General features: G+C 55.0%; 1 protein-coding gene across 2 annotated transcripts in view; it reads right to left on the bottom strand.

Annotated features, from left to right (window-relative positions):
• The window catches only part of TNFRSF1B (TNF receptor superfamily member 1B), a 33678-nt gene extending 17398 nt beyond the window's left edge, over positions 1 to 16280 (bottom strand). For both annotated transcript variants that reach the window (XM_007463178.1, XM_007463179.1), the window contains exon 1: positions 16203 to 16280. In XM_007463178.1, the coding sequence (XP_007463240.1) occupies positions 16203 to 16280 (78 nt within the window). The remainder of the gene's footprint in view (positions 1 to 16202) is intronic.
• Positions 16281 to 27988: the final 11708 nt, after the last annotated feature.

Genomic DNA, 27988 nt, shown 5'->3' with positions numbered 1-27988 from the left:
CCCCCCGCACCGCAGACAGCATCCTGAGGGCAGGGAGGGGTCACACCTCCTTCCCTCGAGCCCCCTGCCCCCCAGGGTGGCGGGCACAGGTCTCAAGGACCCTGCACACGGTGGGCTTCCTCCCCGCAAGTACCCTAGGGGTAACTAGGGGAGCCCCTCAGTCCTGTGGACCCTGAGAGCCACAGGCCCGGCAGCTCCCGGCGGGGAGAGGATTCCTCCTTCCCCCGCCCCCCCTCGCCAGGGCAGCCCTCTGTGGTGAGCCCACGGCGCCTGCCCTGCCTGGGGGAGGATTTCCTGTCAGGGCCCAAAGGACCTGACGGGAAAGGGCCCTGCCTTGGCCAAGTCTGGGCTCTCTCTGCACCCATGGGGCAAGGGTTCCGGGACAAAGGCGGGCAGCTGGACCCCCAGGGCCCCCAGACCACTGCCCGGCGGCCTCCCCTCCAGGGTCTTTTCCTGTCTGAATCCCGCTCTGAATCCCCTTCCCTCCACCTCCCCCTGCCGCTCTGATTCCAGCCCAAGCTGCTGGCAGCGGGCGGAGGTCAGCCCTCCTTTAAGCAATCTTGAGGCCTGTTTATCCTCTTGGACAGGAAGAAAAAAAAAAAAAAAAAACCAAACCACTGCCCTGTCATGGCTAAACAATGAGGAACAGAAAGCCCCTTGCAGAGTGGGACAAAAGGTCACTCCCTCCACTGCCCTGCTCACCAGAGCAGAGGCTAAGCTGGGGCACAGCCCTAGGAGCTAGGCCTCAGGTCAGCAAAGGAGCCATACAAGCGGAGGGTCCTTGGAGGTGCCCAGAACATGGTGAGCTGCCTCTGGGAAACTCGGTGCTATGGAAGCTTCTGTTCTTTTGTCTGGTGTCAGGGAGGCTCAGAGCCACACTCCACCCACCCACAGGGGAGCTCTGACTGACATTTTAAAATGAGGAATTGAATTGGGTAGTACTGAATTCACTCAGCATGCTTAGCAGACCCAATCTCTCAAAATACAGCATCCCCAAGTAAAAACTTGGAAATCACTGATGAGCATTAATCACTCATTTAACAGGTGGGAAGTCTGTGACCCAGAGTGTGTGTGTGTGTGTGTGTGTGTGTGTGTGTGTGTGTGTGTGTGTGTGTTGGGGGAGATTGGAGAAGATAGACGATGGATGGATGGATGGGTGAACGGATGGATGGATGATGGATGGATGGACAGATAGATAAAGAGAGGGAGAGAGGATGCTAGATGAAAGGAAGGAGGGAGGGAGAGGGAAGGAAGGAAGGAAGAAAGGAAGGAAGGAAGGAGAGAAGGAAGGACCCATCTAACATCCAATTTGTGAGGCACATCTGACTGTGCCCATTTCACAAATGGGGAAATAGAGATGGAAAGAAGCCAACCCACCTCCTGGGGTTTCCCAAAGGCCATGCCAGGGCCCGGCTGGTGGCAGGCTGCGTGATGCCTGTGCGCAAGGGCCCAGCAGGGCCCACTGCTCATCCAGCACAGGCCTCAGAGCTGCTTCACATCGGAGACTGCAGCTCCATTTCCTCTACGACCCAGGAGTGACAGTACGTGTTGGGCCCCCCATCGGATAGACTCCTCACCAGCATTTCACAGATGGCTGAGAGGTGAAGTGATGCACCCAAGGCTACACCAGAAGAGCCACACCCCCGACACCCCTATCCTGCCTCCCTTCTCTTGTGGGCCCAAGCTTCCCTTCCCCTCAACACAGACCCAGGACCCCAAGCGCCTGCCAAACTCAGCACCCTCTCCCACCATGTGGCCTCCAGCAGTCTTCCAGGTTCTCAGCTTTGGCCCTTCGGAGAGGAAAGGAAAAAACAGGATATTTATTAGGCACCAACTATCTGCCAGGCCAGGCTGCAAGCACTTTATAGAATCCCACTCCTACCCCCCAAAAGCAGGCGGGCATGTGCTCACTTCACAGCTCAGGGAGATCAAGTCATTTGTTTGAGGTCTGGGAGGGAAGAGGTGGAGTTGGGATGTGACTCTTGCTCTGGTCCCACTGGAGAAGTCTTTGCTCCCCTCCTCAGGACGGCTAAAGGGGCCAGCCCCTGGGATCCACCCTCTGCCCTGAGTCACCACTGTACCACCAGCACCCGTTCATCCACCTCCATGCTGAGCGGAGCCTGGGGAGCTGGTTCACACGGGCACATGCGCCTCTCTCTCTCTCTCTCTCTCTCTCTCTCTCTCTCTCTCTCACACACACACACACACACACCAGTGCAAGGGACTTCTCTCAGCCTCAGGCCAACATCCTCTGACCTCAGCTCTGACCTGGTTTCCCAGGTAACCACGCAGGAATCTCAGAAGAGCCCGTCTCCTGCAGCGGGCAGGGACATCTAGCACCTGAGACCCTGCCCTTCCCAGAACTGCTTGTTTCACGGGGCTCCTTGACCTGTCAGGAGCTGGCAGCTCCTCAGCAAGCAGGAGCGAGGTCAGCAAAGGCTCAAAGGTAGGAGCCTGTGAACAGGGAGGGTTGGCCCAGCTGATCTGCAGCTGTGTCAAGTGCTGGAGGGACACATGCGAGCCGATGACCAGGAAACACGGCCCAGAAGCGGGGGTGGGATTGAGGCGCAGCAGCTCAGGGCTGGCAGGAACCTTAGAGATTATCTCAGATGACCTCCCATTTAGTGGTGGAGAAAGACAGGGGCAAAGGTGGAAACGTTCGTTCATTCATTCAACAAACATGAAGGTGCCGGGCACTCAGCAACAAACATGAGCAAGTCCCTGCCCAGGAAGCTGGGCTCTAGTTGGGGAGACACAGACACGCACAGTGGAAAATGGGAGGTGGTAGCAGGAGCTAAGGAAAAGGGAAAAGCAAGGTAGGGCGAGAAGCCCCAGGGAGGATGTGCTCCGCGTGTTCCAGGCACAGCCAGAGGGTCAGGTCAGCTAGGCCAGGGTGGGCGAAGGTGAGGGCGCTAGGAGACAGAAACGGCAGCACCTTATCCTGAAAGTTTGCATCGTGCAGAGCTGTTCACATGCATTACCGTCTCTGATTCCTCATTCCAGTGCTGTGAGGTTGGTACTATTGGTATTCCCAAGTCACAGATGAGAAGACTGAGCCTCAGAGGTCTCCTCACCTCCGGCTCTGTGTTCCTTCCCCGCCCCAGGAAGAACTGGATCTCAACCCTCCCTGCCCTGGGCCCACCCCAAAGGTCCTCCCTCCCCCACTCAGGCACTTCTACTGTGGGCGGTAACTAGCTTCTCTGTGCCTCAGTTTCCTCATCTGTAAAATGGTGGTGTGGCCTGGTTGAGGTTCTAAGCCCTTTCCAGCTCTGGCTTCTTAAGGATGGGCATCAAAAAGCTCAGGCCCCTCCCAAGACCTCAGGAGGATGGGGCGGGTGGCCCACCCACATGAGAGGTGGAAAAACTGAGTGACCTAGGAGGTAGGGGCTGGGGTGTGAGGCAAGGCTAAGGGTGGGTGTGGGGAGGGGCTTCCCTGCCCCAGCTCTGCCCCTCAAACGCTCTCCGAGGGTGAGGAAGGCCTGAGCAGGTGTCCCCTGGGAGGAGGGGGGCTGGAGATGTCCATTCCCCCAGGTATACGGACACCTGGCCTCACAGGAGGAGCTTTGGCCTCAGTTCAGAAGATCTGGATGCATATGCTGGTCCTAGGGGACTTGGGGACATCACTTACTCTCTGAGCCTCAACACTGTCATCCGTAAAATAGTGACATAACACCTTGCCCGGCCTCCTCCTTCCTCCTCGGGTTATTGTAGGCGCAAAGGCGGGGGGCGGGGGGGTCTTAACTTGGGTCCGTCATCTTCTCCCAGACTCCCAGGGGACCCAGAGGGGGGGCGCTCTAAGGGTCTGCAAAGGCCCTGACACACATGTGGCCTTGTGTCGGATGGAATATTAGAACCGGGCTCTCTCTGCCTTGGTTTCAGCTAAGAACAGGCACGGCGAGGACACGTCGCTGGGGGCAGGCGGCCCAGTTTTGGTGAGGCGCTAGGTGGCCCATGCAGGCCTTGCAATGGAGGGAGTTTCCCTCCCTCCTCGAGAGCAGGTCTGGGGGGGAAGCTGACCTGTGACCCTTGGAGTTATGGAGTCACCCTCAGGCTGACCCCAGGCCCAGTCCTCAAGAAGCCCAAGGTCAGGAGATGGCAGTAGGCCAGCTGCAGGGACAGTGGAGTGGGCCTCGTTAAGGCAGAGGGAGGAGGGGATGCCTGCAGGCCAGATGTGGGCTTTCTAGGGTAGTGGCCTTGGGTGGTGTCCAAGGGACTTTACTCAAGCGGAACACCTGGAAGGGTGAGGGGACCCCAAAATAAAGAGTCTGCGTGAGTGACCAAAACCCAGCAGCCAGGGGTCCATTAAGTGGCCAGAGGGCACAGTGTCCAGGATAAGGGACAGGGATGTGGCTGTGAGTCCCTGAAAGAAGGTGAGCCTCAGAGGCCGGCAGGGGACAGAGCCAGAGCAGGACCAGACTTACCTGGTGGGTGTGGCATGAATTTTCCCCGCCCTCTACTCCCTCCCTTTCCCACTCCTCCCAACTCTCACCCTGGAGGACCAGAAACCACAGCTAGCAGCCAGGGCTGGAGGAGCGAGACTAGGGCAGAGTGGGCACTGCACTGGGGCCCGCCCAGTGAGCAGCAGGGCCAGGGCACCAGGCAAGACCCTCTGATTGTGGAGTCAGCGCACCTTCTTGGGGAATTGGGCAACCCCGCGCCAGCTGACTTCCTGCCTCCCTGCTCCCCGACCAAGACCCTGCATGCACCCCAAGGTGGGGGCCCTCAGTCCCTACTCCTATTTATAAATAGACTGTGAGAGGGGAAGGCAAAGAAAGACAGGCCTGGGGAGGGAGGAGGAAGTGGCCACCACCAAGACAGTGTCATCTGAAAGCACTAAACCTGTGGAGCCCTCTGCCCTTCCTGCCAGCACTGAGGAAGACTGCGGGGATCTCCCAGGCTTTTTGATTTTCTGGATCCCCCCCGCGCCCCACTTAGATGCCAGTACCCTTGGGAAGGGGTCCCACTCCCAGCCTCCCCCAGGAGCACCCCTGAGCAGGGTGAGAGCAGGAAGGGGACGTGGAGGGAAGAGGGCCACGGGGGGAAGCTTCAGGCCTGAGGAGTACATGTGCCCCACAAAACTTCTCTTTTCACGAAGTGGGAGAGACAGGGACTGTTCAGACCCAGGAGTAGCACCTACGGTGTGCAGACAGTGCTGAGTGAGCACGCTCACATGCATTCTCTTGTTTTATCTCTGCACCAACACAATGAGGTCAGCATCACCCCATTTTAGAGATGCAGAAACAGAGGCTTCCGGAGATTCGATACCATGTCCGGGGCCACGTAGCCAGCAAGCGGCAGAACTAGACCCAGCCGCACCTCCCTCAGTGTCCTCAGACAGGCTTATACCCCGTGATCTTCTCTTGCTCCCTCATTTCACAGAGGAGAGGCCCAGAGAGGGAGAGTGACTCCCCGGAGAACACACAGTGAGCAAGGTGTGGGCGGGTTCAATGACTCTCCCAGGCAAAAGGGTCTCCAGACACTGCAGCCATGGAGCAGAGCAGAGGCGTCTGCCCAAGGACCCAGGGAGGGAAACCGGCTTCAACCAATAGAGAAACCACATCATTTCCATGGCAGGTCTCTGGGGCCCTGGCATATGCTGAGAGACAGCAGAACCATTTGGGCTTCAATCTTAGGGGGTTCTCGGGAGTCCCGTAGACTTCGGGGTGCAGCTGACACGGCGATGACGCCAGAGCCAGGCGGTGGAGGCTCATCTGCCATCACGGAGAGGAACGGCATCTACGTCAGGAGGACCGACCACATCACAGGCGGCGGCCAAGGGTGACACATCCCACTCCCGGCCTGCTGCCTGTGATGTCGCTTTAGAAGTGAGCTGGGGGAGGACAGGAAGCCCGGGCTGGTATCCGGTTCTTGGGGTCAGGCTTTGTGTTAAGCACCGGGGTACAAAGATACCGGGGTGTGGTCCTTGCCCTCAAGGAACCCTTGGTCTAGTTGCAGAAAACACCCTAACCCTTTCCATCCCCTCCCAACACACACACCCCAGGCCCAGCCACCACCTACAACCTCCTCACTCTTGGTCCCCAGGCTTCCCAGACAGACCTGAAGCCACCTTCCTACACCAAGTCTGTCCTGAGCTCAACGTCCTCAGCTTGGGGCCCAGGGGCCACTGCCTGGACCCTGCCAGCATCTCCCACTCAGTCTTCAGCACACCCTGCATCATCCCTCTGGCTCTGGTACCCTCCTTCACGTGTCCTCCTGCTGCTACCTCTGCCCAAACATCCTGCCCTCCCCTCTTGCAGGGCTAACTCTTTGGCTTCCTTCAAGAGTCCCCTCCACTATCATCTCAAGGAAACCTTCTCCGGACCCGTCCCCCTTGAGGTGGGGGGGGGTATATCTCTGTAATTCATGGACCACCTTTTGGTTAATCATTTGCTTCCCTGTGTCTCCCCGTCTGCACCCTCGAGCGTGAGCTCTGAACCAGACACCTGGGTTTCGGTCCCAGCTCTGCCACTCACCAGCCTCAGTTTTGCCATCTCTGAAACGGGGACAAAAGCAGTGCCCACCTCATGGGGCGGTTATGATTCACTGGGCCAAGGCGTGTGGAGTGCGCCATGCCCAGCAGCAGCAAGAGCTGAGCGTTAGTCGTTGGGTTTTTATTACTCATGGCTCTACACCCAGCCCAGCGCACAGCCCACAGCGGGTACCTAACAGATGCTGAATTGTTTAACAGAGCAAAAGGTTTCATTTCCAATTAGTTGAAATGAGCTGGGGCTAGCAGGAGAACTGGGCAGGAAACGGGCTTATAGAGAGAGAGGGTGGCGTCCCCAGAATGGCAGAGCCCCTCATGGCCACTGCAACCACCGTGACTTCTAGGTGGTAGTTTAAGCACAGAGTTCGGAAGGGGCTGTCTGGGGTGGAATCTTGGCTCTGCCTCTGGTGAGCTGAGAGCCTGAGCCCAAAGCTTAACCTCTGTGCCTCGACTGCTTCTCCTATCAAATGGGGATGATAATGGTACACCCGTCCCAGGTGGCCTTGAGGACAGAAGGCACTTGGGGCATGTAATGCATTAGACCCATGCCTGACACCCACGAAGCACCCCCGGACATCAGTCCTCGCTCAGGGTTTGCTGCACTCTCCCAGACCCCAAAGGGAAGTGACAGAAGGGGCCCCTTTTATCCCCACCTCACCACTGAGAGGAAAACCAAAGCCCAGGGAGAAGGTCCCAAGGTCCTGGCAGCAGAGGCAGGCAGGCCCCCGGGAATCCTGGCCCTCTGCCCATGGGGGGCTCATCACATTTCATGGCTGAGATGCAAAGGCCCGCCCTGCCCAGCCTCACGTCCACCCCAGCAGCGGCCAGGGTGAGCGAAGCCGGGTTCACCCTGGGGCTGAGCACGAGAACTCCAGGAACACACGAGGGTGACACTGTCCACGGTCAGATTGCAGGGATGGGGCTGATGCCATAGGCGCCTCCTGTTGCAGGATGGGGTGGAGAGGGGCGGCTTCCCCTTCTCCCGAGTGCCTCTGTCCCCACCCCAGGTCTTTGGTCCAGCCCAAAGCCCACCTCCTGAAGCCTTTGATCCTTCCTTCCTGTTCTGCTACTAACCTCTCAGCCAGAGCTCTCGCCTAAACTATTGCAACATTCTCTCCACCTCATCTGTCCTTCACACTGAGGCCTGAGTGATCTTCTTAATACACCCTCTGCTCTGGTCACTCCCTCACTCAAAAACTATCAGCGGCTCTCAACTCCTGATACATAGTGAGTGCGGTAGCCGAAAGCATGGTCACTGGAAAAAAGATGCCTGGCTTTGAATCCAGACTCCCCTCCATTGGAGGGCAGCATCAAAGGAGTTTTGCTTTTTTTTTTTTTAAATAAATGAGGCTAAAAAACCTCAGTCTTCTCATCTGCAGAATGGAACTGATAACAGTATATACCTCATGGGACTGTTGTGAGGATTAAATGAGATAACACATGTAAAGTGCTTAGTAAACGCTCCACAAATTACAGTGGGGGGCTTCCCTGGTGGCGCAGTGGTTGAGAATCTGCCTGCCAATGCAGGGGACGCGGGTTCGAGCCCTGGTCTGGGAAGACCCCACATGCCGCGGAGCAACTGGGCCCGTGGGCCACAACTACTGAGCCTGCGCGTCTGGAGCCTGCGCTCTGCAACGAGAGAGGCCGCGACAGTGAGAGGCCCGCGCACCGCGATGGAGAGTGGCCCCCGCTCGCCTCAACTAGAGAAAGCCCTCACACAGAAGCGAAGACCCAACGCAGCCAAAAATAAATAAATAAAATACTGAATACATAACTACTTTTAAAAAAAATAATTACAGTTGCTACAATGTTTTAATTTAATTTTTAAACTTTTTACTACTCCCAGAAACTGGTCCTAAACAGCCTATAGCCTCAAGGGCCATCACCACCCCTAACAGGCCTGTTGCTCCAGCTAGGATGCCCTAGCTGCTAGCCCCTGCTAGCCCTACTCCTTGTATCCACTCAGCCCAATCCCGACCACCCTCCAGGGCTCCGCTTTTAAAAAGATCCTTGCGTGGTCACTGCGGGAAGAGGCATGTGGGGGACAGCGTCAGGAAGGTGTCAAGAGATGAGGGGGGTGACCAAGGGGCCAGGCCAGGAAGCGAGTGAAGCCATGGGGTGGGGGGGGAGGGGCTTGAGAGAGCTAGGAGGACAGGACAGGAAGGAGCAGAACTGGGGGCTTGTGAACGCACAGCAGGAGGTGACAGGCTCACCAGGGACAAGCTGAACCTCTGCGTGTGGCAGACAGAAGCGGGGCTCTGGGTCAGCAGGAGGGAGGACATGGAGGGGTGCCCAGGATGCTGGCGGCCGTCCCGGTAACTAAAGCCAGGTGCTGGGAGCCCTTCCCTAAGAGTCACTGTCAAGTCCAGACTTGGGCCTTGAGCTGGAGACCCACAGATGCCGGAGCTGCAGGCCACCTCCTGCCCAAAGTCACTGACCCTCTCTATCCCCTTCCCCTTCCCCTTTGTCTAACACTCAGGCCGGGCCAGGTCTCTGCTGATCTCCACTTCCAGCTGGGCCAGCTGAGGGTCAGAGAGGAGAAGGGAACTGGCCACGCCCTCCCGAGCTGGAGGCTGAGCCAGGGCTGGGCCCGGGACCCCCACTCCCAGCCCCAAGCTCCGGTCCCTTCCACAGCCTCTGGCATCTCTCCTGAATGGCACTGGAGAAGGCTCTCCACGGACAGTCTGGCAGATGCCCATCCAGAGCCCCCTGCCCCAAATCCCTCCCCGTTCTGCTCTCACCCTCAGGCCCTCTCAGTTCCCTGAATATGTGGCCAAATCAGCCACACCCACTGCAGGGCCAGGCTCAGGTGGAAACAGACAGGTGGGCCCCTGTCTGGACAGCAGAGGAAAACAAAAGCCCCTGGGGATTTCCTCCAGCCAAAGCACTGAATCAACCCGGGGTCCCAGCTCTGAAGCCGGGGGCAGAGTAGTGGTTTGCTGGCCAAAGGGATCCAGCCGTGCCCCTCGACGTCACCCCGCACTGCCAGTTGTCCCCACGCGTGCCCACTCAGTATCTGCTACCAAGAACAGGAGGGCGGCTGGCCGGCCTGGGGCCTGGGAGATGGGCTCTGCAGCCGTGCGAGCCGGCTAACAGGTCTTGTTCTAGTAACAAAATGGACAGTCTTGCGATCCTCAACCTCCGCAGGTGACACCTGAGATGCAGCCTGTTCCACCCTCTCCTCTTCTGCAAAGAGGACGTGGAGGCTGAGAGCTAGGGCAGTGTGTCACGGTCAACAGGCCACCAGGGCAGAGACAGACCAGAGCTGGAGTCTGGACTCTCCTGGACAGCTGCCCTGCCCCCCGACTCCCCCCAGCACTGCTCACACCTGGGGCAGATGGAAATCGACTCCTTCAAACCCCCGACGGTGAACAGACACTTTCTCTTCCTGGGCTCGCACCTCGAGTGCCCCAAACCACAGTGATGTCACCACCACCTGTGACCTCATGACACGACACGATGTAAAATGACCGTGGGCCCCAGAGTCCCAGCCCCACAGTCAACATCTCAGCAGAGGGGCACAAACACCCAAAGCCCTGGGACTCAGAACCAGGGGGACAGCTATGAGTCCATCACAGGTGACAAAGCCTTCTTCAAGGAACCCCCCCCCCCCCGCCACCCCGCACTCAAGGCTTCCCTGAACCTGTGGGATCCCAGGCGGCAGGCCCCGCAGTGATGCTCACAGCACGGACTTTCCCGTGGTGCCCCAAAGGGTCTGGCTTCTGAACTTTAAGAGGGACTAATTAGGTAGTAAGGGGCAGGGAGGTGGGAAACCCGTAAAGCCTGTTCTGCCTGAGGGTTGTGCATCTTGTCTCGGACGCAAGCTAACCAACAGCCAGGAAATCTTGATGCTACTGCGGCCTGAGTCAAGGAAATCATTCCAGCTAAAACAAGTGGGACTGAGGTCAGCAAGAAGAGAGACAGGGAATCAAAGATATTAATGGTGGGGAGTGGTGGACTCTCCTTCCTGGGAAAACTCTTAGACCCTCCTCGCCCCCAGTCTGTGGCCTCCATCAAGCACAGGCAACACTGATATTTCCCCAACATTCCAAGGGAGTGTTAGGATCAGTGCTGTTAGGTTTTATAGACAGGGGTGCTTAGGCCCAGAGAGGTTACGTAACCCGAGCGAGATCACACAGTGAGCCGGTGACCACAGTGTACAGATGGGAACTCTGGTCTCTCAGGCCCCGGGCCAGTGCTCCTTCCTCAGGGTCCTGCTGTCTCGGAAATCACTTGGAGGCTTGGGGATGGACAGCATGACCTCACAAGAGGTCACATAAGCTTCCCCTTTTCAGGGTTACATAAAGCTTCCCCTTTTCAGGGTTACAGGTAAATACAACCTTCCGGATCACGGAGGTCAGAGATGGAAGAGATTTTAAAGACAGCTTGGAATCAGCCCATGCCCATCTTGCAGGTGGGAAAGTCGAGGCCTTCTGCATCCCCTTCACAGAGAGGTCATGAGACTCCTCTATTCTATGCCACATGTGCCCCCTGCTCAGCCTCAAATGAGATCCAGCACCTGTCACTCACTGAAAGGAGTTGGGAGGGGGAGAGGAGGATTTCCTGACCCTGCAGCCTGTGCCACATGCCAGGCTCCTAAGGCCAGGCAGTTGGGTAGGTGGTGTGAGAGGCCCTAGGAAGCAGGCTCTGGATCAGGAAGCATAGCCAGGAGAAGGTGGGCAGGAGGGAAACTGTCCTCAGGGATGCTGGGCGGGAGCTCTGGGCAAATGGAGGTCTGCCACCCCTACCTCGGAGCCCTGTGGCTCAGAGACAGGGAATCTGCCTCCACGGTGACTCCCAGGCCCTGCGAAGCCACAGATGCTCAAATAGCCACCAATGGGCTGCATAGCATATAAAGCACTTTTAATCCTGACAACCAGCCAGTGAGGTGAAGGATCATTTCTATTTTACAGATGGGAACACAGAGGCAGGCTCCCAGAGATGGAAAGACTTGTCAAGGTCACACAGTCTATAAACAGCAAAGTAAGAAGTGAGCCAAGGTCTGTCCAGTTCTGAGGCCAGAGCGTTTCTTCTAAGTCATCAATATTGCTTCTCTGGGGCCTGGCGGGATGTCCAGAAGCGGGAGCCACAGCAACTCCACTTTGTTCCTGTTTCCCTTGGTAGCACCCTTCTCTCCACCGTAACCCCTGGCTTCCCCTCGCTGCCTGCTTCTGGGCAAGTCACATGCTTCCTGGGCTCTTGAGTCACTGCCAGTGGGTGGCCCTGTCACGAGCCGGGAGGGGGATGTGGGTGGGTGAGTACTTCGGGGAGAGCACCGCTAGCCTCAGCAGACTCAACACAGCAGAGGAAGAACCCAGAGAAATATCCCAGAGAGAGTGAGACGAACTGGAGCCCAGCCCTGCCACCACTGGCTTTCCAAACTCTTCTGTCTCATCCATAAAACAGGGTCATTATGAAGGTCAGATGAATATTTTCGGACATTAATTCAATATTTTTTAGCACCCACTACATGCCAGGCACCGTTCTAAGCCAATGGTTCTCGACTGAGGCAACTCCCCCCAGGGGACATTTTGCAGCATCTGGAGATGCTTTTAACTGTCACAAATGAAGGACAAGTGCTGCTGGTAGGCCAGGGATGCTGCTAAACATCCTACAACTCGCAGAACAACTCCCACAGCAACCATATGGCCTGAATGTCAAGAGAACTGAGAACAAGAAATCCTCTTCTAGGCTATGAACAAGTGAACAAGTCCCTGCCCTCACCATGCTTAACACTCTAGTAGAAAGACACAATGCAAGTGAAAGAAATATAATAGGCCATGAGTGTTACAGAGGAAAACAAAGCAGGTCAGGGGAGTGAGAGCACCTGGTGGGGAGCTTTTATAGGTAGGATGGCCAGAGAAGGCATTCCTGAGAAGAATTCATTTCAGCAAAAGAAAGTGCAGGAAGGAGACCAGAGGATATCAGCGGGAGGAGCATTCAAGGTAAAGGGGAAGCAAGTGCAAAGGCCCTGAGGCAGGGGTGTGTGTGGCATGTCTGAGCAACAGAAAAGCAGCCCACATGGCATAAACCTGAGAACTAAGTTGATGTGTAGAGCTGAATGAAACACACACACACCCCCCACGGATGGCATCAAAACTCTCCCCCTCCAACCTTCTTGGCTACTCCTCCAGGAGCCACTGAGCCAAACCCAGAACCACAGTGAGGGCCACATCCTCAGTCAGCAAACAGGTTCCCCTCTGGCATATCAGACAGGGGACAAAGAGACATCCCAGGACAGCAGGTACCCTGGATCACCCATCTCCACCAGAGGCTAATGTCCCCAGGCCAAGCTAGGAGTCCCCAGCCTCTCCCCTAACTCAAGCTGGCCCCAGGCCCCTAGGTATTGAGGCCCCTCAGCCTCAGGCCAACCCAGCAGGTAGAGATCCCCTCAGCCCCCTCCCAGCAACAACAGAAAGCCAGACAGCTAGAGCCCTGCCCATCCCCATTAGATGGCTCACCTATCCTGCCAGCTATACTGGCATTTGTTTGTTGAATGAATGGATGACTAGATGAATGAATGATGCATTCCACCCCAGCCAGCAAATACAGCTTTTAAAGGAGGCAAAAACCCTGCACGCAAAGTGATTCTGCCACACCTGCAGCAGCTCAGGTCTCCCTGGGGCTCTTTCTACAACTTGATTTATTACATCTGCCACAACTGAGTATCCACTGTGTGCCAGGGACCCGGGTGGGGGCAGACGGGGGATACAGGCATGGGGAGGGTAGAGTAAGAAGAGCTTTGGAATCAGGCAGACCTGCATTCGAACCTCCCCACCCCCTACCCTCCAGTTCTATAATCCTGGGAAATACCATAACTTCTCTGAGCCTCAGCTTCCACATCTCTAAATGGGAACGCCACCTTTTAAGAGTTGCTATAAGGAAGGCTTCAGCAAGATTCTGTAGTTAAATCCTAAGCATGCTGCCTGGTACTTAGTAGGCATTCAAACAACAGGTGCTATTGTGGTGCTAATAATAAGGAGGAAGACCCCCCAGTACCTGCCCTCAAGGAACTTTCCATCTATTGAGGTGGATAAAACACAACCAGATTAAAAAGCAGAAGGTAGTCTGTCCTAGAGAGGGATGAAGGGCTGGGAGTTCAAAGAGCAGAGGGTCAAATCCAACTGGGAAGGACTCCCCTGGCGGCACAGTGGTTAAGAATCCGCCTGCTAATGCAGGGGACACGGGTTCGAGCCCTGGCCCGGGAAAATCCCACATGCCTCGGAGGAACTAAGCCCATGTGCCACAACTACTAAGCCTGTGCCCTAGGGCCCGAGAGCCACAACTACCGAGCCCGCGCGCCTAGAGCCCGTGCTCTGCAACAAGAGAAGCCGCCGCAATGAGAAGCCCACGCACCGCAGTGAAGAGTAGTCCCAGCTCGCCGCAACTAGAGAAAGCTCACGCGCAGCAACGAAGACACAATGCAGCCAAAAAAATAAATAAAACAGAAAATAAATAAATTTTTTAAAAATCCACCTGGGAGAGTGAGGAAAGGCTTTGGCGTAGGGGGTGGGGGGAAACGTGCAAAAGACCCTTAAGGATGGGGGAAAGGGTGCACCGCGGAGAGAGACAGCATGGAGTACGAAGATACACAATGGCCGTGTTTCGTGGGGTACAGGGTACGATGCAGAGAGGTGGCAGGAAACACCCGGAGACCTCATTCGCTCTGGCCTGAGACACCTGGGGGAGTTTCTGCCTTGGCCACTGGGAGCCTTTTGCTTCCCAGGCAGGGAGAGAGGCACTCCAGTTTGAGGGGGGCCACCCCAGCGATGCCACCGAGGAGGATCAGTGGGAGAGGGGGCAGGGGCCAGGGGCCCAGCTAAAAGGCTGTGAAGACAGTCCCGGAGAAGGGAACCTGAGCTGATACAGGAGCTGGGCACACGGGAGGGAAGTGAGAGACTCAGGAGAACCCCTCAAGCAACTCCAAGACCAGGGGCTGCTGTCCTGCAGAGAAGCCCTGTGCCTCCTCCCCCCAGGGGCTTGTATGTCCCCAGGTTCGCTGAGGCACAGTGATGCCCCTAGTCCTGGCACGCTGCAGTCAGGCTGGGGACCAGAGCCATCAGCATCCACACTCGAGTCTCAGACCTGGGACTCTCCTGACCTCCTCTGTTTACAGAACAACCTCTGGGGCAGCGCCCCCAGGTCCCACCCTGGCACCAACTGTGAATGAGTCAGTTCTGGTCTGACCACCTCCATCCTCTGCCCTTGAGAACTGAACTCTAAAGGTGTCTTTAGCCTTAGCCAGTGAGTCCCCTCACATGAGTCAATGCCACCTCCCACCTTCCTCCCTGGTCAAGATATCCAGATGGGTCAGCACACACCCATCCATCAGGGTAAGATCGTGAGGAAAGGATGAGGCACACCTCCTCCCAGCCAAGAGGGGAAAGGAAGAGGGGTCCCTTTGGAAGAAAGAGAGCCCCCCATGCCCTTCCATGAAACACAAGGAGTTTACTGAGCCTCAGTTTTCCTTCTCTGCAAAATGGGGCTATTCTTTTCTTTAATTAATTAATTTGTTTGTTTGTTTGTTTGTTTTTGGCTGCGTTGGGTCTTCGTTGCTGCACGCAGGCTTTCTCTAGTTGTGATGAGCGGGGACTACTCTTTGTTGCGGGCTTCTCATTGCGGTGGCTTCCCTTGTTGTGGAGCACAGACTCCAGGCGTGCAGGCTTAGTAGTTGTGGCGCACGGGCTTAGTAGCTCCGCGGCATGTGGGATCTTCCCAGACCAGGGCTCAAACCCGTGTCCCCTGCATTGGCAGGCGGATTCTTAACCACTGCGCCACCAGGCAAGTCCAAAATGGGGCTATTCTGTCTTACCAGACCACGGAGACAGCCACAAGAGGCAAAGGTGGAACAATCCTCTGTCCACTCTCTCTCCCTTGCTATTGTGGTGGGTGCAGTTAGCGCTGAATAACAGCTCTGGGGTCTCTGCTCTCTCCATTTCCCTGGAGCCCCTTAGACAGCATGTTTGTCTTGATAACCAGCCCAGAAGTCCTCCCCAACCCCTGTCGCCCAGAGCTCAGGCACAGAACCTTGGGGAGGTCAGCCCAGGGGAACCTGAGGGCACTGTCTCCCTCCCTATCACCCCAGAGTCCACAGACGGCAGGCTCTGAAGTGGCCACTGGACACTCCAGGTGGATCCTGGGGAAGGGGTCTGGGCAAAGGGCATGGAAGACAGTCCACAGTCTGACTGTGCCCTTATTAGGTGCTTCTGCACACCTGGCCCTGTTCTTTTACACACGCAGCCCCAGCATTTCTAAGAAAGAGGAAAACCGTAGCCCAGAAGGGAGGAAGTCTTCTGAAGAAGGTGCCGGGCACCTGTAGTGGGGACGGAGCCCCAGTACAGCTCACCGCCTACCCCCACCCCCAAGTCACCCCGGAGAGGCCAGGGGTCGCAGGGGAGTTGGGTTCCGCAGTCTGGCTGGGATCTGCCCAGGGCCCGCTGGCCGGCCACCGACGGCGGAGGGACCAAGGTGCGACTCCGGGTCGCGGTGGCCAGAGTTCCGGCCCCGGGCGCACGTGTGCCAAACCCGGGGTCCCCAGAGGGTCTCCAGCGGCGTGCATCTGATCCGGCGTGGCGGGTGCAGCGCCTCCGTCGCCCCGAGCCCCGCACCCCTGTCACGGCGCCCCGGACGCCCCGGGGCGGGGGACGCGCGCCAGGCCGGGGTGGATGGGATGGCGCCCCCCCCCTCCCCAGACAGGGCCGCGCGAGTCACGTACCTGGGCGGGCACGGCGCGCCCTGCGGCCCAGAGCTGCAGTCCGACGGCCAGCGCGGCCCAGAAGGCGGTGGGCAGCATGGGTGCGGGCGGCTCGGCGGGCCCCTTGCGCCCTCGCGCCTCCGCTCCCGCTCCGCTGCCTCTGGCGCCTCCGACTGAAAGCGAAAGCCGGCGCGTGGCCGGAGAGAGGCCGGGGGACGGGGCGGGGTGGGGCGGGGCGGGGGCGTGGACAACCTCCTCCCCGCCCCACACTGACGGCCGTCCCGCCCCCAGCCCCCCCTCTCACCCCAGCTCTGCCAGCCTAGCGCTGGGTCCATACCTCCAGCGCCAGCCACTCCCAGCCCTCTGAGACCCTCCAGCCTCCTTCTAACGTCCCCTCCCCTTCGAGTCACCCTTCCCAGCGGGGCTGGTGGGATGGGAGAGGGGGCAGGAGACCCGCATTGGGGTCGGGCTCCCACCAGGCTTGCGGCTGACCTGAGGTTTCACCTACCCCTCCCACCTCCTGCAGGCTCCCCACTCCCTTGGCGGTGGGGCACGAATTTGGTGAAACATCCCACACAACTGACACTAGCTCACGGGCATTCTAAATTATTCCCTCATTAGACTTTATCTGACTTTAGAGCCAGACCACCTGGGTCTGCATCTCTGCATTAACCTCACAGAGGCAGACTGAAGATTGAAAGTTATATAACACACATACTATAGTATATATTATATATGTATGTAAACTTACAAAGTAAGTATAAAAGTAACTTAATAAGTTCTGTATACATATTAGCTGTAATTACTGTTATTCATTTGTTCATTTATCCTTAAACATTCTTCATGCCCTCCTCAGAGTGAGCTGGAGCCTGCCCTGACCTCCTTCTTGAGTCCCCTGTCCAGGTGGCTGACCAGTAAACAGAGGCTGGGACAGAAAGCTGTGGGAGCCCAGAATGGGGCTGGCCCAGGCCAAGGGCTGTGAGGGCTGGTTCCCCTGGAGTTGACATCTGAGCACCCACTCCAGCTGCCAGCTGCACCCCCTGTGCTTTGAGTGCCAGCCCTAATACCAGGGCCAGCCCTGCGGGACCAGAACATATTCCCCCAGCCCTGGGAGTCCTTGCCCCCAGCACATAGGGCGTTTCTGAGGGGCAGGGTGACAGGAGGGGAGGCTATTCTGTTCCCTCACTGCAGGCTGCCCCAAGCGAGGTCCGGGGACCCCTGCTCTGGGCAACCAACCCCTGTGATGGAGACAGCAAGGATGATGCTTCTAGGTGCTGAGTGAGAAACTGGGAAGTGACCCTTGGCAGATGGAAAATCCCACCTCCTGATCAAGAGACTGGGAAATTACCTGGTTTCCACACGTTTCTAAGACATGGGCCATGCTAAGGGCGAGGCTAGCACAGCCCACAACCTTAACTCTGCAGAGAGGGTCAGACTCTAAAACTAGCATGAAGATTTCTTCTGGCCCTTACAAGTCTTGTCTGGGAGCAGTCTGGAGGAGTCCCTGATCCATAAGAGAGAGCCAAAGGCCAGGAGTGGGGTGTCACCTGGTGAAAACAGGAGCAAACGGTTCTCCATGGATGCCCCCTACACACCTCAAACCCAGTGGGCCCCACTGACTCATTGCCTCCAATGGCTCCCCGTCCCAGGGGGCGGCACCACCACCACCCAAACGTTGGGATCCTCCTGGGATCCCACCTTCCATCCCAGCTGCACCTACTGGACTCCAAGAGGTGGGTGACAGCCAAGCCAACAGGAAAGCAAACCCTCTGTCTAGTGATTCTGTACAAGGTACTTAATACAGAGGACTTGATTATAAAGATGTTAGAGAAATTAAAAGAACAATTAGAGGAAAGGGAGACTAGTCTGAGATTAACAACTGCGAGAAGCCACCACCACCTCTGGGGCCAGAAGTGGCGTTACCAAAGCCAGGAGCTGGGGCATCTTGGGGCATCTGGAACCGTGCAGGAGACAGAGCCACTGTTAGAGACGCGCGTGAAGCAGAGAGGAAGAAAATATCCTGCTTCTCCCTTCCTCCCACCCTACGATCTCCCACCAGTGACTCCCATTGACCAAACCTAAGACAGGAGCCACTTACCAAAGGAACCTGGGAAATGTAGTTTGTTGGGGTCAGCCCACTGCAGTGGAGGGGGTGGGGGTGGGGGGACAAGATGGCAGGGCCTGGAGCTGAGCGCAGGCAGATAACAGGCGAGGGTCTAAGGAGAAAGTCTCACTTCTTGTTACACTTGCTTGGGGGACCTATTTTTTCCCAGACTCTGCATGAAATCCTGCACAGGTCCTGGAGCTTTCCAGGCACTCTCAGGCAGGAAAAACCTTCTGGTCTACCAGATGAGAGTCCAGTGCTGCCCTGGGAACTTAAGAGAGCTACAGTCTTTTCTCCAGGGTGGAGTTTCTCCCCTTCTCCAGCTGAACCCAGGCTGGATCCTGCCTGGGTGTGGGAGGACCCGGCGACTCCTCTCTTGACTGCCGAGTGTGGTTGGGGAGAGGGTTTTGGAAGCAAAGGGCACAGTGTTTCATGACAGCTAGAGCTGTCACCCACACACACACACACTGGGGCCTCTGGGAGGCAGTTTCTGGCTCATTCTCTCTAGGGGCACTTTTGCAGGTGTCTAGGAGACCTTCTTGCTGATTCCTCTGACCGTGGCTCCCCAGCACCAGGGATACCTGAGCCTCCTGCTGGCCATAGCTTACCATAACCCCCTTGAACCCTACATGAGTGGTGGCCTCCAGGCTTCTGCGCAGGGCTCCTCCCCATAGGAAGCACTATGGGTCAGAGATGACCCAAGGCCGGCTTCCTCCCCGGAGCCCACGGTTGCCCTTCACCCTACACCTGGAGCAGCCAGGCTCACACCCATGCACCCTGTCTCGCTCCAGCTCTGCCACCTCAGGCCCATCCAGCCACAGGCTCCAACTTACATCACGACCTTTCTGGAGCACCTGCTGGGTGCCAGCCCTGGGGTGCTGGGCGCTTAGTGCACAAGCACTTGAGAGTCTCCCATCAGTCTTCTGGTCCCTAAATGCCTGTGATGTCAAGCCAGGGGATTCAAACACATAGTCAAGGAGCTCTGTTCATCTGGCTGCCTCTCACTGCTGGACTGTGTGGTCCTCAAGGGCAGTGGGACTTGGTCGTGGTCCCCTCTATTTCCCTGCTGACAAGGTGATACCCAGAGTCGGGGCTCAGTAGGTTTGAAGTGGATAAGGGCTGCATACAGGACGAGTGTACACAGGAGGCAAGAAAGGGGAGAGGAAGTGAGTGAGCGAATGAAAGGCTGAGTGAATGTCAGGGTCAAGGCCCCAGAATCCAGTCCAGCTCCATCACTCCCAGACCCTATGCACTCTGCCAGGTCTCCCAGGCCATGCATCTCTTAGACCCCTAGTCCCATGATGCAGAAAAATCCCACTTGCTCCTCGGTAATGGGTAGCAGGCAGGCTTCCAGCACACAGGACCATGGCCCTCTGGTCCCCAACTCAGGGGCTGCAGGTACAGTTATCTGAACCTTGGGGCTCCCTGGAGGCTTTCCTCACTTCCCCGTGCAGCCCATAGCCCCCAGCCATCTCGCACACACCACCCCAGCAAGCTGATGCCCGTGCTTTACAAACTGGTGTAGAGGAAAGCTTAGCCATGGCAGGCGTCGTGCAGAAGAACAGCCAGCCTGTCCACCAATATTTACTGAACATCTACTATGTGCTGGGTGTTCTAGTGAACCGTTTGGAAGAATGGCTCTCCAGCATCAGCCAGCATCAGAACCATCTGGAAGTCTTGTTCAACAGGCAGATTCCTGAGCCCCACTCCCACGTCTGTTGAGGGCCTGACAATCTGGCTTTTTAATGAGCCCCCAGGTGACTGACAGACACCTTTTGGGAAACAGGGTTTAGCTGCAACAGGTGCCGTGGCTGAGGGTGGTTCGGAAGGCATTGCTGTGGTCGCTCTGGGAGGGGGAGTTTACACTGTGGGGGAGGTCTCAGAACCCGCCATCAAATCTTGTGACCTGGTCTCCAGGAGTTCCAGTGGGATCCTGTCTTGGGCAGCAGGACCCCATCCCCAGCCCCACCCAGTCTGGCCCACAGCCTGGGCAAGCAACCTTCTCTCTCATCCTACTGTCCTGCTTGTCTCAGCGCCCTGGATGCTCTGGGTCAGCCCCTTGATGACTCATGTCCCAAAATCTCAAAAAGGAAGTGGTGCTGGGGTGAGCCACAGCTCTGCACCCGTCTTCTTTATCTGTCGAGGCCTCCCACCTGCCCTCCTGCCTACCCCAGGGCCATGTCTTGGGCTGAGATGGCCATACCAACCTTGGGGCAGGGGGTGCTGGACCAGGAAATACTCCCCAGCTCCTGTCTCCATTTCCTTCCAAAGAAGGAGAGGGCAGCTCTCCCTCCCTGCAACCCTCAAAGAGGACTCCAGGCAATTTGGGGAAGGTTGCCAAGAGAGCCTCCAGGCATCCTCCTCCCTCCACTCGACTGAAACCTCCCTGTTCTGGGTTGTCTCTTCCCAGGAACCAATCCCCAAACCTGCCCCAAAGCTGCTGGAGACCCTTAGTTTCTAAGCCCAGCAAGTGGGCCCAGCTCAGACTCAGGGGAGTTCCCATCCTAGCCCCCTCCCTGTGTGAGGGCCTAGAACATCTAGAACATGAGGGCGCTGGATTAGATCAGGGGAGGCAGGCTGCTTTCAGCCTAAATGCTAACTCTGCTTGGTGGTAGCTGCCTAGGGCTTCATGTTGAAAAGGATTCTGAGCCTGTGTGTGACCTTTGCAAGAAAGGATGCTTAACCAAGTAGCCAGGTGTGTGCTGGGTGGGGAAGGAGGCAGCCACAGCAGATCACCCGGCCTCTGCCGTCTCTGGACTAGGTCCAAGTGCCCCTCCTGTTCTGATGTTCAAGGACTCTGAGGTCCATGAGATGTGGGGGCATGGGGATGGAGCTGGGCTGGGCTTGATTCTAAACCACTGCCTTTAACAGTACAGAGCGGGGACTTCCCTAGTGGTCCAGTTTAAGAATCCACCTTCCAATCTAGAAGACGCAAGTTCCATCCCTGGTTAGGGAACTAAGATCCCACATGCCGCGGGGCAACTAAAGCCTGTGTGCCGCAACTACTGAGCCCTTGTGCCACAACTAGAGAGCCTGCATGCCACAACTACAGAGCCCACATGCTCTGGAGCCCGCACGCCGCAACGAAGAGCCCATGCACCACAACTAAGACCCAACTAAGCCAAAAACAACCCAAAAAACAAAACAGTACAGAGGGGACATATCTGTCCTGCAGGAATGAGCACATTTGATCCCACTCAGGGCCTTCCACGATGGGTAGTTCTCCCTTTCATCCTACTGCAAACCACGCTGCTGCATTTTACACCCATCTGTTTTTTAACCTGACATTGTCTCTGTCTCCGTTTTTTTTAATTAAAAAAAACCCAAAGCATAATATAAGAAACACCCATATTCCCACTACCCAGAATTGACCAACGTTAACAACTGGGGCTGCCCTCCTTCCTCTCTGACCTTCTATCCTATCACTTGACACCTCCGTTCTGGCTGGTCCTGTACAGGCAAAGCACCTGGATCACCCGTTCTCCAGACACCTGTGTGACTCCCCCCACCTCACTTTGGTCCAGTCTGCTCAAAAGCCGCCTTCTCAGAGATGCTTCTCTGAACTCTCCTAACTAAAGTTACTTTTCTTCATAGCAGCTAGTATAAGTTCTCTATTTGTTTATTGTCTCTCTCTCCTATGATGGCAGGAACTTTGTCTGTTCTGTCCTCTGCTGTGTCCCCAACACCTAGAAAGCAGCACCGGCACTGATTCGATGTTTTTCTTTTTAATAGTAGGCTCTCAGTAAATTTTTGTTGAATTATTTTTTTTGCTTCAGATTTTTTTCTAATTAAAATCAAAGTCCTTCTTGACCCCCAGCCCCTGGTCTAGTCCCTTGTCTTTCCCTCCAAAGGTAACTATTCCTCTGAGTCTGCCATGTTTCTCTCAAATCCGTTTTCTGCCTTTACATGGAAAGGAACGACAGGGAGTATTATTATACACGTGCTTCTGTGTTTATATCAACATACCAGGCACGCTCTCCTGCCCCCTGGTTTTTCCCCCCACCACCCCTCGGCTGTGTTTCTGAGAACTTTCCGTGTTGTTGAGTTCAGACCTGGTCCTGCCCTGCATGCCTGACCTCCACTCTCCCCACCCCCTCGCCCTCCCCGCCTCCGTTTCTGTTTACCTGCTGCCCTGCAAAATTGACTGTCAGGTGTTTGCACTTCTGGCCCCGATGCACATTCTGGCACCTGTCTCCTGAAGCACGGGATTGAGATTTTCTCTAGTTCGTGAACCTAGAAAGTAGCACTGCCGGGCTGTGGGGTTTATACATTTTCATTTTCACTAGGTCCTGCCAAATTCCTCTCCCAGGGGGCTGTGCTGTTCACACTCCCAGCAGTATGTGAGGAGTCTCCCTCCCGGGTGCCCACATCTGCAAGGACATTTGATCTTGTCAGCGGGTTTCTTTTGATAGCCCTTTATATTTTCAAAGGGCTTTCAATTCTCCTACTTCTTTCCAGCCTCACCAAGGTCCTGCCATATTCCTTTCCTCTGAAGGATGAGTCTCCCCTCCCCCAGCTCCCAACCCCCAGTCCGTCACCCCTCCACCCCTACCTTCATTCCTTCTGCCCACCTACCCACCCCACCCTCCAAACCCCGCTCTCACTGACAGGCCCTGGAAGAGCCAAGAAGCAGCTGGTCCTTACTTTCTAGGTAAATCCTCAAAGACAAGAAATGTCTGCTAGACACACTCTGGCCTCAGTTTCCCTGCCTCACCTTGAGTTCTCCACCCATTACAAACTGGGCCACTCCCAGCCTGGGCTGGTACCCAACCCCCTCGACTAGTCCCTCCTCCAGCCCCTCCCCACTTTGGGTAAGTGATTCCTAGCTATTTTATAACTTGGTCACTGGTGTGAACGGAATCTTTTTTTGCATAACTTCTCTCGCTCTCAGGTACATCGGGTTCAGTGAATCATACTCCTCAGATCTTGCCTTACAAGCCTCCTCTCTTGCTTTATTTTCCCCCCAATCCCTGCTCCCCACCCCCACACCCATAAACTCAATCCATGTGTCCTTGTAAAGCACATGGGGGTGTCTGTGGGTGTTCGCATTTCTCTGAAGTGGGACTGCCAGATCTTGGAGTCATTCTGTATCTATTTCAACAGCATTGCCAGAAATTTCTCCAGGACCACAACACCAGCCACGCTCCTTCCCACCAGCATGGTCACAGGGTTCCCCTTTCTTCACACTCTCCCCAAAACTCACCATTAGCCAACATTCTGATTTTGGCCAATTTGATGGGTATGGAGTGGAGCCCACCATTGTCTCATTTGCATTTCTCTGAATATTCGTGGGTTTGAGCACCTCTTCATTACTTAGTCATTTGGGTTTCCCCTGCTGTGAACTGCCTATTCATATCCTTTGACCATATTTCTATTATTTCCTGTCTTTTTCTTGTAGCTTTGCAATAATTCCTTGTATATTCTACATATTAATTCCTTGTCATTTTTAGGTATCACAAACACTTCCCCATTCTGTCATCTGTCTGGTATCTTGGTTTATAGTGTTCTTTGTTGATTCAAAAAATGAAAAAAAACTTTAATTTTAATGTAATTCAAATCCATAAATTTTTTTGCCATTTTGTTCTTAGCCAAAAGGTCCTTCCTTACAGTGGGATGTAAAAATATTTTCCTATATTTTCTTTCATTAGCTTTATGATTTTACATCTCACATCTAGGTTTTTAATACAACTGAATTATATGTGGTATATGAGATCTAGAGACCCAACTTCATTTTTCTCCACAGAGTGAGTCAGCCTTTCCTATACCATTGGCAAAATGGTCCATCCTTTAATCGCTGATCATAATTACATGGGTCTGTCGCTAAACAATCCTTTGGTTCCATTCATTCTTGTTCCTAGGCTACTCCCACATATTTTTTATTGGTAGAACTTTGTAGAATGTTTAGTATCTGGTAAAGGGAATCTCCTTAGCCCCCTTTTGAAATTCACTTAATTCTAGGGGTTCTTTATTCTTCCACACACATTTTTGAAAACACTTGTTAAATTCTTCAAATTCCAGCTGAGATCCGCCCCCCCACTCCCCGTAGGCGGGCCCCTCACGTTGTGGCCTCTCCCGTTGTGGAGCACAGGCTCTGGACGCTCAGGCTCAGCGGCCATGGCTCACGGGCCCAGGCGCTCCGCGGCATGTGGGATCTTCCCGGACCGGGGCACGAACCCGTGTTCCCTGCATCGGCAGGTGGACTCTCAACCACTGCGCCACCAGGGAAGCCCTCCAGCTGAGATTTTAATTGAGATTGCACTGAACTGACAAGAAAATCTGGGGGAGAACTGACGTCATCGCAGTGTTCATTTAGCTCATCGGCAACGTGGTATATACCCTCTTCATCAGTAAATGAAGGAAGCAGAGCTTCTTCTGTGGCTTTTAATAGTTTCTCCCCCCGCCCCCCAGCCGGGCATTCGGGTGTGGCAGGGTTAAAGTCATCAGCACCCCTCCCTAACTCACCAGCTTCTACACCTGGGCTCCCATTTGACGTTTGCAATAACTCCAGGCGAGCTGAATGGCAGGACCTAATAGTCCTTTGTACAGCCAGCACGATGTGGACACATGATCTCTCCGCATTAAATCTCGACACCAATGCAGGTGTTGAAGGGTAAACGCTATGCTATGTGAAAAGTACCTGGCTCATAGCAAGCACTCAACAATGATGTCCATTAGGATGGAAACCCAGTTTATATTATAAGACAGATCCAAGGGTTGCTGATTCAGCTCAAGGGGGCTGGGGAAGGTTTTCTCCCCACTAGCTTGGCTCTCTCCTGAGGTACTTTCCCAGAGCCCCAAAATCCCACGGTCGGGATCGGTGATCGCAGACTCTGTAGAATAATGGGAATAATTAAAAGTCTGAAGTAGGCAAAAGTGATTCCCTAAGATAGCACAGAGGCTGAGAAGGAGCAGGTCTTTGTAGGTTAAATAAAAGAACAAGAACTAAAAGCAGGAGGCCTCTGGGCATTCCCTTCACCACCAGCAGAAGCAAATCCTCTCAGGGCGGCCTCCATGGCGATGGGGTTCATGCTGACAGTCTCAGTTATGGATTTCTAACAATTTGTAACGGTAGGATGAAAATGACTTTAACAATGTGAGTCGGGCTATGAACAAACACCCATAACAAGTATAGCCATAAGCTGGGAGATTTGATTTTATTAATAAGTCACTGAAGATAATTTTTAAAAATTATTTAGAAGAAGGAAAGAAACCAAAATGTTTGAAGTGCTTATAATGGGAGATGGGATCACGTACAGTTCTTCTTATTTTCCCTACCCTTTTTTCTATTTTTATTAGTTTTTCTTTTCCCCCAAAATTAGTTTCCTCTCTATTTATAAAGGTGTGTAGTTTTTGTTCTAAGTTTTAAAGCACCAGCAACCTGGGTGCTAGTCCTAACAGCCACTGATTCCCTATGTGACCTCGGGCACATCTCTCTCCTCTCCAGGCCTCAGTTTCCCCATCTGTACTCTGAGAGGGAGGGGCTGCATGGGGCTCTGAGATCTGGGGGGGTCTCGAATCCCTCTTGCACATCAGCCCTGCCCCACATCTGCCTGGGCCCACCAGCCCAGATGGCCCACAGGTGACACTAATGAGAACATTTTTTTCTCATTAGTGAAAACTTGGCTCAGAGCAGGAACGGCCAAGGAGCCAGAAGGGGTGACAGGGCCGGGGAGCCATTCCCCACCAGGCTGGACATGAGGTGGCTCTGGGCCCATTTTCCCGACACAGTACCCAGCCCTCCCTTTAGGAGATGCCGCACAGGAGACCCTGCACGTCAGCAGTGCCCAAGTCACCTACCTCATTTCCCCAGCAAGCTTTCCCTTTCCCAATTCAAAAGGAGGAAGAAATAAGTAATTTTTCCCGTGCTACAATTTCCCAGTCTTCACTCATTTGGATGTTTACGAGGACATGTCTACCAGCCACAGCCGGGCAGGGCTGGGCAGGGATGACTCAGTGTGGACACAACCGCTGCAGAAACTTGGCGGGTGGAGGCCAAGCACTTGGAGGAGGACAGAGGGACCCTGGCTGTGGAGCCCGGGGGCTTCTTGAAGTAGGTGGCAGTGACTTGGCCCCCTCTAATTCATCTCCCAGGTGAAGTCTCTCTACAGGATGTCACCCCCAGGGAACCAGAGCCCCACACCCCCCGTCCCAGGCATGTCTTGCCTGACCTGCAGACTCCACGTGTAAGTATTGAGCACCTCCTGTGTTCTAGGCAGAGTTCTACGGCCCCTTCACCTACAGTTCATGGAGATCCTGCTCCAGCCGTGCACCCAAATGAGGATCCCAGAACATTTAGTTCCTAGGAATGAATGGTGGCATTTCAAGCACCAAGAAGGCATCAACTTTGCCACCCTCTAGACCTGGGCTCAAGTCCTAGTTCAGACCACTTACTGCCGTGTGACCTTGACCTTGAACAAATCACTTCTTCTCCCTGAGCCTCCATTTCCTCACCTATAGAATGTTGGGGGGAGGGGGGGAGGTCCCATTCTAAGTACCCTGCGGGGATGCTGTAATGATCAGAGTTTGGGAGTCCACTGCACCTGGCACATAGTAAGTGCTCAGTAAATGCAGACTCAGAACTTAATGGTAGCCATACACTCTGCTTGCCCACGTTGGAGTCCTGGGTCTCCCCCTGGTGCAGGGGAAGCTTTCCCTGTGAAATTCCCAAAGTTCTCAGCCTCCCTCTTCCCCTTGACACCCAAAGGAAACCCCGGTGGGGCCCCAATTCCACAGCAGTTCCCAAGCTCTCCCAAGGTTGTTGCAACTTCCCACCAACCTCCCAGCCCAGCCCTTCCACTCTCCCTCCCAGCTCCTGCAGAATAATTCCTGCCTCTGAAACAAGCTCCATCACTTCACCCCTTTCTCCCCCAGAGATCTAGAGAACCGAATGCAGGGGTGAGGCAGCCTCCACCCCTGCCTCACAAAAACCCTAATTTCTGACACCCCAATCACAACGGCTCACTTCCCCCTGCATGCCCCAAATTTCTCCAAACTTCCAGATTTTGTCTGACTTGTGTGAAACCCCCAAGCCCTGGCTGCGCACCTGACCCACACCTAGGACCCCCACTGAGCTTTTTGTCTTTGTAGCAGTTACCACTGGCTAAGGTGTCTCATACACTTTTTATTGTCCCTCTCGATGAGGGCAGGGCTGTGTCCCCGGCACCCAGCAGCAGTTTGAGCTCAATAAATATTTATTGAACAAATTAATGAATGAGTTTAATCTTTGCAGCTTCTCTTTGGGATAGGGGCTTATTAGATCCAATTTACAGAGGAGGAAGTGGAGACCCACCACCTGGGCTAGATGCCATGCAGTGGGCACTAGAGCCCCATGCTTACCTCCATCACAGCAATGGCCATGCCCTCAGCCATCACCTGACTTCAGACCGGTCTCCCCAGTTGGGCTTTGACTCCTTGAGAGCGGTACCATGTATCCCCTCCCTTCCCAGCCCCACTGTGTTCCTCAGCACAGCTCCTGACACACAGTAGGTGCCCTACACAGATCTGTTGCTTGAGTGACTAAATGAGGGGCTGAGTGAATGAATGCATGAATAAATTCATCTTTTCATACAGAAATATTTTTGTGTGTGGCTTCTGAAACTAGGCCTCCAACCCTCTTCGTAGTCAGTGCTGTGGGAACTTAGAGGACACAGAGGTCCTGGTCCTGCATGGTCCTGGAAGGCTTTCTGGAGAAGGAGGAGAAAGT

The sequence above is a fragment of the Lipotes vexillifer genome, unplaced genomic scaffold (genome assembly GCF_000442215.2).
Source record: "Lipotes vexillifer unplaced genomic scaffold, Lipotes_vexillifer_v1.1 scaffold109, whole genome shotgun sequence".
In the NCBI taxonomy this organism is placed as follows: Eukaryota; Metazoa; Chordata; class Mammalia; order Artiodactyla; family Lipotidae; genus Lipotes; species Lipotes vexillifer.
This window is presented reverse-complemented; position numbering and strand designations above follow the sequence as displayed.